At 53.3% G+C, this 12190-nt stretch overlaps 1 protein-coding gene across 1 annotated transcript in view; it reads left to right on the plus strand.

The window, feature by feature from the left end:
• The window catches only part of IP6K1 (inositol hexakisphosphate kinase 1), a 39139-nt gene extending 27286 nt beyond the window's left edge, over window positions 1-11853 (plus strand). The window contains exons 3-6 of the mRNA XM_037049711.1: window positions 599-815; window positions 4799-4980; window positions 7764-7939; window positions 8615-11853. Coding sequence (XP_036905606.1) covers window positions 599-815; window positions 4799-4980; window positions 7764-7939; window positions 8615-9148 — 1109 coding nt within the window. The 3' untranslated portion in view covers window positions 9149-11853. The remainder of the gene's footprint in view (window positions 1-598; window positions 816-4798; window positions 4981-7763; window positions 7940-8614) is intronic.
• Window positions 11854-12190: the final 337 nt, after the last annotated feature.

The following is a 12190-nucleotide window of genomic DNA, read 5'->3' on the forward strand; positions in this document are numbered from 1 at the left end:
ACCGCTCGGGACTCTTTTTTCCCCGTTGTAATTAAACACTCGGAGACTCTAAACATCCTGTTTCTTGTCACACTTGAGCCCACTGATTTTAGAGTCTGTCAGTGGTTCTGTGGGCGGCAGCTGCCACTGTGCTGCGTGTCTGATGGCTTATGTTTCCATCATTTCTAGTGTATTTATTAATTAAAAGGAATTACAGTTCTATAAGGAAGAATGACCTCTTCTCACCCATTTATTTCTATTGTGGACTTAGGGGATTTTTATTCCTCAAATCATTCTAGATTTGGCCGTCAGGGCCCCTGTACACTTGTGAGTGTACACCCCGCCCTTACTTCTTGTTTCCGGGTGCCGCAGGGTGCCCTCGAGTGGTGCAGAAGTCATTGGTTGCTAGTGAGAGCTCCAGCTAAGAGACTTGGAAGTAAATACAGCTTTACAGGACATTACAGGAAAGAAGCAAAGGTAGAGGGGGTGTGAGTGGTCCGTTGCCATCTGGAAAGCCGTCTGCTGGCTGTCGTTCGGCAGTGAGTTCAGGTGGGTGACATCTGTGCTCGAGGACCCAGCCCGTGGGGTGTGCATTGACCGGCTGCCTTTTTTCCAACAGGTGTGGTGTCTGTCTGCTTTGAGGGGGACAGTGATGGTTACATCAACTTGGTGGCCTACCCCTATGTAGAAAGTGAGACAGTGGAGCAGGACGACACGCCAGAGCGGGAGCAGCCTCGGCGCAAACACTCCCGCAGGAGCCTGCACCGGTCAGGCAGTGGCAGTGACCGTGACCACAAGGAGGAGAGAGCCGGCCTATCCCTGGAGGCTTCTGAGAGGTAAGGGGGTACCAACCGGGCCTCAGGCGCGGGTCTGGTCCTGTCGGCACCAGGGCTCAGGACCTCGTCAGAGTCCTGACATGGTACGCCCCAGAAGCAGGGCCCACAGTGGGGGAAGGTGGCTGGTGCTTGCAGGCCGCGTGTGTCATGTCACTTCTGAGTATGGCTGTAGCTGTTTGAGAGAGAATGAGGCTCTAGCAGCCCCTGGGAAGGAAGGGCGCCCTTCAGCCTGTGCCTTCCAGCTTTGTCATCTCTCTCGCCCCCAAGACAGGAGGTCAGAGTGCATCGGTCCCCAGTGAGGCGGCAGCTCCTCACTGCTCTGCAGCCTGTCGGAGCCAGCAGGCAGCGAGGCCCAGAGTTCTTTGGGCTTCGGGGGCCGGAGTTCTCTGCAGCTCTGATGTCAGCGGTATGCCCTTCCCTGCACCTGAACTTTTGTTCATCGCAGTGGGAATTGATTTTTTTGAGATTAGGAAAATAGTCTACAAAGAAGTGTATTGTGCTATTTCATGAAAAAAATGTGAACTCGCACTGGGGTGGCAATAATCAGAAGGGCAGACAGTGAAAGTGTCAGTGAGAACGTAGAGAACTTGGAAGCTTCCTACATTGTTGATGGGAATGTAACATAGGGCGGCCTCCCCAGCAAACAGTTCTTCCGAAAGTTAAACCCACCAGTTCTGTTCCCAGGTATACACCCAAGAGAACTGAACAAATATAACACACACAAAGCTCGGACACAGGTGTTCACAGCAGCATTATTTCTAATAGTCAAGAAGTGGGGACAGCTCCAGCATCCATTAACCGATGGGTGGACAAATAAAAGGCGGCACATCTGCACAGTGGAATATTACTCAGCAGTGGGGGGGGGGGGGCACTGACACCTGCCGTGACGAAGAGGAACCTTGGGAACAGTTCTCAGTGAAAGAAGCCAGTCGCCAAAAAGCCACGTTTTATGATTCTGTTTACATAAAATGTTCAGAATAAGCGAATTCATAGAGAGAGAGAAAGCACATTAGTGGAAGCCAGAGACACGGAGGAGGGGAAGATGAGACGTGACAGCTAATGGTGGCTGGTTTTGGTTTTGGAGTGATGAAATTGGATGGTGGTGATGTTTCACAACCTTATGAATGTTCTGAAATGACCACTGAATTGTAGAAAAAAACAAAAACAAACCAAATAATAAAATTCGTGTAAACTAAAAGTAATGTGAGCTTCCTGAAATGAAGTGAAATAAAAATTGTATGATTAAATGACTTCACATTTCACTTCACTCAGAGCTGAGTTTCGGGGAACAGTGTCACCTGACGCCGCGGACGCGGACTCAGACGCAGCAGCACGCAGGTTATCTCTGTTGTCACTCAGCAGCACGTGCTGCACGCCTGGTGCCTGAAGCCCAAGGCCCCAGGCGCGTCCCCGTCTCCTCGTCCCCTCACTCCCTGTGATGGAAGGGGACACACTTGCATCAGGGAGCCAGAAACCCATGGGACTCGATCTGGGTGTGTGATGTGTCACTTACCGTGTCCTCGGGGGGGGCCTCTGTGGCCAGCGCTGCATCTCCGGTGCCAGGAGAGGGCTTCCTTTGCCTCTGCCTTGTAGGGAGCAGGGTCCCAGATGTTGAGGAGTCTTGTGGAGCATGAACCGCAGCTCGGCGGAGGCTTCCCTTTCGTCCCCCAGGGGCTTTCTTGTGACTGATGATGGCGGACCTACGCTCGGTCATTCAGGTGACAGGGAGTGCCCCCCAAGTCCACAGTAGCCCTTAGGAGGGGGCTTTCTTTTCACCTCCACAGGCACAGAAGTAATTTTATGCATCATCTGGGGAAGAGCCAGTGAACATAGAGTCACCTCAAGGCCCGCCCATGTCAGGTTCAAGTTCCTGTCCTGAAGGTGACAGCTATATCAGCAGTGACTAGACTTCTGTGTGGCTTGTTAGCATGGTCTCTACGTCAGTCCCAGGAGTGGGGCCCGTTTCATCCCCAGAAGTGGGGGTGTCTGTGAGTGAGCATGATGCCAGGCGCCACAGGGGCCTCGTCTGGCACAGAGCTGACTTGGGCGCACTTAGCAGACAAGCCCCCTTGCAGTGTCTCAGCGGGGGGTCACAAAAAGGCACCCGGGGATGGCCTCAGCAGTGCCCTCACCAGAGGAAGATGGGACTTTTGTCATGCTGGGAGGCACCGGAGGGCTCTTCCAGTTACAGGGACATGGAATCTCTGCCAGTGCCACCCTGTCGGGGAGCACCCTGTTCTGGAGAGGACAGTGACATTCACGGCGCTGTAGCGGCTGCCCCTGCTCTGAGTCTCGGCCTCGCACTGCCGTTTTCGGGGCCCAGGGCTTCACCTGCACTCTGCTGTGCTTGGCAGTGTGACGAGCAGCCGTGCACGTTACTTCAAGCAGAGACCTTAATGTTGGGGAAAAATGAGGTTCTGGTAAAGCTCTGATTTTTTTTTGAGAGAGAAAAACATTGATTTGTTATTTTACTTACTTGTGCATTCATTGGTTGATTCTCCGTGTGCCCTGACCAAGGATTGAATCTGCAACTTTGGTGCATTGGGACAATGCTCTAACGAACTGAGCTACCCGGCCAGGGCACTTTTTTTTTAAAAAAAGAATTGAGTTTGGAGATGGGGAGAGAGACAGAGCCCCACTGATATCCATGCTCCACTTGTCTATGCACTCATTGGTTGTCTCTTGTGTGACCTATTGGGGATCGAACCTACAACCTTGGCCTATTGGGACGACACTGAAGGCCAGAGTTCTTATATTTCCAACTGGAGTCATTTCCTCACCAAAATCCCTTTGTGGTTTAAGTTTTTTTTAATCCCTTATTTTTTTTATTTTTTAAAATAAATTCTACAATGTCTTTAAAGATTTTATTTATTTAGAGAGAGAAGAGGGGAGGGAGAAAGGGAGAGAAACATTGATGTGTAAGAGACATCCATTGGTTGCCTCTTGCACACCCCGACCTGGGGACCTGGCCTGCAACCCAGGCATGTGCCCTGACCAGGAATCCAACCAGTAGCCTGTCAGTTCGCAGGCTGGCACTCAATCCACTGAGCTACACCAGCCAGGGCAATGCTCATTAATTTTTGTATTTTTAAAAACTGTGGTGAAATACGCGTAGCAGAGTTTACCATTTTTGCCTTTTCCCAGGACACAGCTCAGGGGCAGTAAGTGCATTCACAGTGTGGCGCAGCCACCAGCCGTCCGTTTCCGGAACTGCCGCATCACCCCCCAAAGCAGCTCCATACATATTAAAAACTCGGCTCCGTCCTCCTGCCCCACCCCTGGCAGCCTCCGTCAGTCTCTGTGAGTTCAAGTCGCCTCATATGAGCGGAATCCCACAGTATTTCTCCCCTCGCCTGTGGCTCACTTCACTCAGGACATTTTCAGAGCTCATTCAGGTTGTGATAGGTATCAGAATCTCACCCCCTTTTCTGGCTCAGTCACGTCCCACAGTGTAGACACCCTGTTCATGTTCGTCCACCTGCCCACTGACGGGCCCTGGGGTGGTTTCCAGCTCCCGTTCATTGTGAGCCGCTCTGCATGTTCATTACAGCACGTGTTTGGGTGTGTGCTTTGATTTTTTTCAGGGGTGTCCCTAGGAGTGAAATTGTTGGCTCACAGGAGAGTTCGTGTTTCAGCTTTTCCGAGGAACCGTGAAACTTGTTCACAGTGGCGGCGCCATTCACACTCCCTCCAGCAGCATCCAAGCTCCGGTTTCTGCCCCCCTCCCAGCAACAGTTGCTCGGTTTCTTTTTACAGTGGCCTTCCTAGTGGATGTGAAGTGGTGACTTCATCACATAGCCTAAGGCAAAGAATTCATTTTCAGAGACACAGGAAGACCATTAATAACCATCCGCTCACTTAGATGCGCTCACGCCTCTGGCCCCGTGCCACCCAGCGGCGGGGCCTGTGCGGGGTGAGTTAGGCCGGACGCGCCTGCGCAGTGAGGGCCCCGAGGGCGACCTGCGTGTGTTCTCTCTCCTTAGCGCCCAGGAGGCAAAGAGTCCGAAGGTGGAGCTGCACAGCCACTCCGATGTCCCTTTCCAGATGCTAGACAGCAACAGCGGCCTGAGCTCCGAGAAGATCAGCCACAACCCCTGGAGCTTGCGCTGCCACAGGCAGCAGCTGAGCCGCATGCGCTCTGAGTCCAAGGACCGGAAGCTCTACAGTATCCTTGTTGCTGCTCCGCTAGCCCTGTCTGCCGCTGGGGTCCCAGTCCTGGGTCGGGGTGCCTGCTGGTACCGAGGAGGAGACCCTCTTTGGGGCTCCCTCTTTGGTTCTCATCTCCCTTCTCACCGGCTCTTCTTTCTCCTTCCTTTCATCCAGCTCTTTCTAAAGATCCCCATTTGGGAATGTTACGTCCGATTTTTCCCACTTACAGCAGTGTGACAAAGACACCTGCCTTATTTCTGAGGCGCCGGCTGGAGTGGGGCCTCAGTGCAAGGCTGTGTGGGCGTCTGCTAGAGCCGCCTGTAGTTGGTTGTCTTGTCTTGTTTTGTTTTTTTCTGCTTTTTGGTGCTGTTAAATCTGAATCTATTTTTTAAAGGATTTTATTTATATTTAGAGAAAGGGGAAGGGAAAGAGAAAGAGAGAGAAACATCAGTGTGTTGTTGGCTCTCACACACCCCCAACTGAGGACCTGGCCTGCAACCCAGGCACGTACCCTGACTGGGAATCGAACCTGCAACCTACAGTTTGCAGGCCAGTGCTCAATCCAGAGCCACGCCAGCCAGGGCTGAATCTGAATCTTAATCTTAAACTTGGCAGTCTGGGAGCGTGCTGCCCGGGAGAGCTGTCAGTGGCTGTGGAAGTATTCTGCGTCTGTGCTTTTATCCATGTGGCAGACACGGAGCACACAAATAGGGCTGCTGTGACTTGAGTTACTGTACTTTAAAATGTATTTTCATTCATTAAAATGTAAACCACTGGATGTGACCAGTGGCTACTGTATTTACCAGGGCATGTCTAGAATCACACAGAGACATGCACACATGTGTATTTTCCCTCCCAAGAGATAAAACTTAAAAAGTAATATGTTTGATTTAGGTGGGGTTTTTTTGTTTTTATCTAAAGATAAACACTATACTTTTTTAATGTAAAATAGTTTTAAGATGTTAAAAGGTAAAAAAGTATTATGAGGTGGGAATCCTTGTAATCAGTTGCTCAGTGTTTTGCAGCAGCACACAGCAAGTACCGAACACTCACCGAGACACCCAGAGGAAGTGTGCAGAGCGCTTCATGTGTCATTGCCGGTTCTCCTGAAAATCTGAGGGAGGGACTGTTAGGGTCCCCATCTTCAGAGGAAGAGCGGCAGGCCCAGGGGCTGGGTGCTGTGGGTGTTTCCGCGGCACTCCTCAAAATTCTTGTCACTTTTTTATAGGTTACAGCAGGTGACAGATTAATTAAAGGCCAGGTTTAATGGTTTTCTCTAAGTTATTCTTTGAAGAATTAGGAGACGCTAAAATGTTCGTCAGACTGATGCTGAGTGTCTCCGCGGTCATGTCCTCGCCCGGATACGGAATTGAGGTCCGGACCATGAGCCCCAGTGACTCCGGGCAGACGCGGAGGAGCCTGTACCTTCATCCAGGGCTGTTGCAGGCAGTAGCTGTGGGTGGTGGTGTGGGCGTGGTGGCAGGATGCCGGGCTGTAGAGCTGTTTGGAGGAGAAGGTTTTGGGAGTACTAGGGGGTAGGTTTTAAATATATATGGTCCACTGGTTTCAAGTTAAGTCAGAAAATGGCAAGACAGAAATTTAAACCAGCTTTTTCTAAATATTCCCGTTTGGGAAGGTTAAGTCTGGTTTTTTTTTTTAAATATATTTTATTGATTATACCATTACAGTGGTTCTATTCCCTCCCTTCATTCCCCTCCACCCGCACCCTCCCTCCCCCACCATGCTCCCCCCCTTAGTTTATAACCACGTCTCTCAAGTTCTTTGGATTCTATATTTCCCCCACTATTCTCGCCCTCCCCCCTATTTTCTACCTACCGTCTATGCTATTTTCTGTGCCTTCTCCCCCCTTCTCCTCCTCCCACTCCCCTGTTGCTAACCCTCCATGTGTTCTTCATTTCTATGGTTCCACTCCTGATCTAGGTGTCCTCTTGGTTTGCTTTTGTTTTAGGTGTGGTTGTTAATAACTGTGTGTTTGCTGTCCTTTCACTGTTCATATTTTTCATCTTCTTTTTCTTAGATAAGTCCCTTTAGCATTTCATATAATAAGGGCTTGGTGATGATGAACTCCTTGAACTTGACCTTATCTGTGGTTTTTCCTATTTGTAGCAGTGCGACAGAGACACCTGCCTTGTGTTGGCAGTGCGGCTGGAGTGCGGCCCCCGTGCACTGCCGGGGCCGGGCTGTGTGGGCGTCTGCCAGCGTCGTCTGTCGTTGGTTGATGCTGGAGAAACAGATCTGGAGAATAAAGAAAGGGCGCCCTCAGTGGAGATGGTATATGTGCCTACTTGGAATCTTACTCCACTGTAAAGGAAATGGGGTTTCGCAGCACTACAGTAGGGAGGAACCTGGAAAACATTTTGCTGAGTGGAGTAGCCAGACCCAGAAGGACAGCTGTTAGATGCGCCTCCCCCCCCACACACGATGTACCTGGAACAGGAGAGTCACAGGGACAGGAAGAAGAATAGAGGTTACGGGGCGGGGGTGCATCCGAGGGGGTGGCTTCAGGCTTTGTTGGGGACCATGAAGTCCTGGAGCAGGATGGGGAGACGGTTCCCAATGGTGTGAAGGTGCTTGAGGCCACCGAGCTGTGCGCCTCAAAATATTTAGGACGGTAAATAGTGTGTTTATATTTTAACACAATAAAAAATTTTAAAAGAAAGAATAGGCCAGCGGTGTGAAATCCACATTTGAGAGTTTATGAGGTGACGACAGACCACATCAGATGAGACCACCCCCCTTTGTAGAGTGTGGTTGTCATTGTCCTTGACCGTGGCCCAGAGTTCCTTCTGCTTGAGAATGTGGTGCACCACTTCAAGTGCCCCTGCGTGCTGGACCTGAAGATGGGCACCCGGCAGCACGGTGACGACGCGTCTGCGGAGAAGGCCGCCCGGCAGATGAGGAAGTGCGAACAGAGCACGTCCGCCACGCTGGGGGTCAGGGTCTGCGGCATGCAGGTGAGCCGGCACCTGCGTGCGCCAGGTGCTCTGCTTGTCTGTGTCAGTCCTGGATCTCCTCTGAGAGGGTGAATCCCCCACAGGGGGCGAGAGTGCATCCCTGTGAGTGTGCTCCTTGAGCCCTCTTGTCCTTACCTGGCAACTTTGATCTGGGCTCCAGGTACAGAGCTGCTGCGAGGGCCTGCTGCCTTGACGTTGGGGCAAGTAAGACTTTTCTGGCAGTAAGATGTTCCTGGTTTGAGTCCAACTGGGCCGCAGGGAAGCTTAGAAAAGGACTTCAAAGGAAACAGCAGTCCTGGCTGGTTATGACTCTGTGGGTTGGGCGTCCTGCAAAGAGAAAGGTGGCCAGTTTGATTCTCGGTCAGGGCACACGCATGGGTTGTGGGTTTGGTCCCCGGTGAGGGTGTGTGAGGGGCAGCCAGTCGATGTTTCTCTCCCTCTCTTCCTCCCTCCCCCTCCTTCTAAAAGTCAATAAATAAAGTCTCAGAAATAAAAGTGATGGCGGAGGCTTTACTGCAGGGAAACTTAGGGTGAACCTGGCTGCCCCTCCAGTTGTGTAGAGATGAGCAGAAAAACTGAGGCTGATCAGAAGTCCCTCCCAGACTGCTTGCTCAGGGCCCCGTGAGGTCATCAGATGGCCTGGCTCTCACCCTTGTTTGTCTCCTGGGGTTTCAGGTGTACCAGCTGGACACAGGGCATTACCTCTGCAGGAACAAGTACTATGGCCGTGGGCTCTCCATTGAAGGCTTCCGCAACGCCCTCTATCAGTACCTGCACAACGGCTTGGACCTGCGGCGTGATCTTTTTGAGCCGGTCCTGAGCAAACTGCGGGGCCTGAAGGCAGTGCTAGAGCGGCAGGCCTCCTACCGCTTCTACTCCAGTTCCCTGCTTGTCATCTACGATGGCAAGGAGTGTCGGCCTGAGTCCTACCTGGACCGCAGGTCCGAGATGCGTCTCAAGCACCTGGACACAGGGCTGCCCGAGGTGGCATCACCCTGTGGCCCCAGCAGCAGCCCCAGCAGCACCAGCCCTGAGGTTAGCTCCTCTTCTCCACCCAAGGTGGATGTCCGCATGATCGACTTTGCACACAGCACGTTCAAGGGCTTCCGGGACGACCCCACCGTGCACGACGGGCCAGACCGAGGCTACGTGTTTGGCCTGGAGAACCTCATCAACATCATGGAGCAGATGCGGGACGAGAACCAGTAGGCCCAGCTCTGGGTCCCCAGAACCCCTTCCTCTCCTCCCGCAGGCAGGGACCATTGATCTGAACTCGCTGCGAGGACACACAGACTTGCTTTTAAAGGGTTATATTTCTCTTGGGTGTAAACTAAAAGAAATGTTTTTAGCTGTAGCCTGGAATCCATATATAAAGAGGAGAAGAGCAGAATGCGCATCCTCTCAGCCAGGCTCCTGAGCCCTATGCTCTGACTGCGGTGTCCAGGCTGACTTAGAAGAGGGGCCCCTGGTGGGCTTGTCAGCAGGAGCAGGGTGTCCTTGGCCATTGATTTTTCTTGCCTAGATTTTTGGAGTCTGGCTGCAGGGCCCTGCTGGTTGTGGGGCAAAGCCCTGCACTCACACAGGCCCCTCCATGCCTGCTCACCTCTTGTTCCTCAGAAGCAGAGGGATTGGGGGCCCATCTCCAGGGGGACATGTTCTAGTGTCTCGGGGGTCAGCCACTCTTTGACTGATGTCCCCAGGACACTTCAAGGCCAGCTGAATACAGCTGGACCCACCCTTCTGGGTTCCGATCTTGGCCTGAGGCTAGATTCATGAGGCTGGGTGGAGTCTGCCTACGGCAGAGGGCCGGCCCTGGGACTCCTGGCTCTCTCCACCTGAACCTGCTTTTCCTCCTCCTGCCTGCACACCCCGGCCAGTCCTTTCTCCCCAAGATCTCTTGCCCCACCGAAGGGGCCCTTGCTCTATTTGCAGAGGAGAGTCAGTGTCCCGGCAGGCCTCAGGGCCTCTGGTGACAGGCCAAGGCAGTATTTGTAGTTCTTGTGCTGTGAGAGCCCTCTTCTAGTGTGGGCAGCTGTGCTGCCTCCGGATGGGCCGCTCCTCCCAGGGCTCAGGGGCTGTGGTCCACTCAGGGTCTCACCTTTTCCCAGGCCAAGCTCAAGGCAGCGGCCCCTTGTGGGGAGCTCCAGGCTTTCAAGGGAGAACTTTAAACTTGTCTGCATGTGGAGGCATTTGTACTCTGGGTGCAGGTGCCCACGTTCTGCTAATGAGAATTTTGTCAGTCTGGGGTTCCATCAGTCTGCATTTGTCCGTCTGCCATCCCCTGCCTCTTGGGATCCTCCCCCTGGGGTATATATATAGCCTTGTTCATTAGTAAATACTGATTTCCTTCATTCTTTCCTCAGCAAAATGCTCTTTCCCATTTTTGAAGTGGGTTTTTGCCCCTGGGCCCTTCTTCAGCAGGTGCGGCATTTTCAGAGAGAACTGGTAGCAGAACGACCCTCAGGAAATGTTTTCCTGCTGGCCCAGCACCCTCTCTGCAGCCTGGAGCCGGCCCCTCCGCACTGACAGTAGTGCAGCGAAGGCTGGGCGAGTGACCCCTTCCTTCCTGTGGTTTTATTTTTTGCTGCCAGCCCTTAATGGCACAGAGACCTGCCACCTCTAACTCATGTGCCCAGGAGGGGACACTGCAATCACCTAACCATTGCCAAGGTTAGTGCCCTAACCTCCAAGCCTAGGACCACTGTCATTGTCACTTTGGGCATGTCCCTGTTTGGGCATTAGAGGTTAAGCTTGCTAGCCTGTGTCTGTGAGAGGCCTTGGTGACCAATGGACTAATCTCCTGGTCCTTAGATGCAGCCTCACACATCTGAATGGGCTCCTGGGTGGGTCCCATTTCTCAGCCTTCTGACCCTGGTGCCAGTGGTGGGCAGGTTCCCATTCCTTGGGACTGGGAGGGAGAGCTTGGCTGTTTCTGGTTCGTAATGACTTCTGTCCTGCACCATTCTGTGGCTTCAGCTATAGGGACAGTGGCTCCTCTTTAGTGTAGTCAGTTATTTCCTGGCAGGGCAGAGGCTGAGACACAGGGCCACTTGAGAGACCTTTGAACCTCTCCGGCCTAGAGCTGTGCTGTGCCTCTGAGTTCTTATATTTTGGGAGTAGAGGGCCTGGGATTTGCTGCTGCTCCCCACCGGTAGGTCCCCTCCTTTCAGCACTTTTGACACTTGGAGACCCAGCCCTGTTACCTGGCGGGTGATGGGCCGGTGTGCACACGCACATGCGCTCCGCCACCACCCTTTCACTGCTTTGCCAGACCCTGTCCCTGCCAGATCCTGCCTTTTTAGCCCCAACTTGGGACCAAAGTGCAACGTGGGATCACAGCTGGGGCACTCAAGTGACCCCTCTATAGTGCTTCCTTGGGCCAAGTGACACCAGCCCCCTAAGGGGTGGGAACCGGGCGGTGCTTAAAGAGGAAGGGGACCATTGCAGCAATTTGCCAGGGACCCCACCCCTCCCTTACACTGGGATCTGTGCAGTGGGCCTGGGGGCCCTTCCAGTGGGGCCAAAGGCCTAGGCTAGTTCAGTAGCCCCTGTTCACGCCCTCACACCTGGCCACGTGCACGCCCTTTAGATGCAGATTGCTTTGAACTTGAAAGCTGTTGTACCGAGTTAAAAAAACAGTTTAATGAGAAAAATTTGGAGAACACTGGGCGAGTCCTTTGCTTCTCCTGGAACTGTAAGGCCTCTGGGAACCGCTTTCTTGCTCCACTTTCCAGTCCTCGCCACCGGAAGCCTGCTCCGGATGTCGTCCCAGCGCAGTTGCGCGTTTTCTGGACGTTGCGTGCGGGGGAGGGGGCGCTGGGGCTTGGGCGGAGCCGCCCTTTTCTGTACATCCAGCGCTGCCCGCCCCGCTTGTGTCTGAGGTCGTGTATGTCAAAATAAAGACGCTAGAAACTAAGTCGTGTCCGTCTTCGTGAAGAACCTGCAGCTTCCAGGAAACAGGCGGCCCCGGCCCTCGCTAGCTCCTCTTGGGACGGGTGGGAAAGGGGGCCGCAGGCGGAGGCACACTCTACATGTGTCCGCGGAGCAGGCAGCCTCGCCCTTCGCGCCAGTTCCGCCTTTGGAGTCACCAATGGCCTGCTGACCCGCGAGTCCGGGGCGCGGTCCCCATGGCAGCCCGACTCGCTCCGGCTCTCATTGGTTACGCTTGCCGGAGACACGCCCCAGCGCTGCTCCGCCCGTGGCGGTGCCACGTACACGGCCGCCGATTGGTCCGCCTGTGCTTACGTCACC

This window comes from Sturnira hondurensis, unplaced genomic scaffold (assembly GCF_014824575.4).
Source record: "Sturnira hondurensis isolate 20B ecotype Veracruz unplaced genomic scaffold, ASM1482457v3 Scaffold0006496, whole genome shotgun sequence".
Lineage (NCBI taxonomy): Eukaryota > Metazoa > Chordata > Mammalia > Chiroptera > Phyllostomidae > Sturnira > Sturnira hondurensis.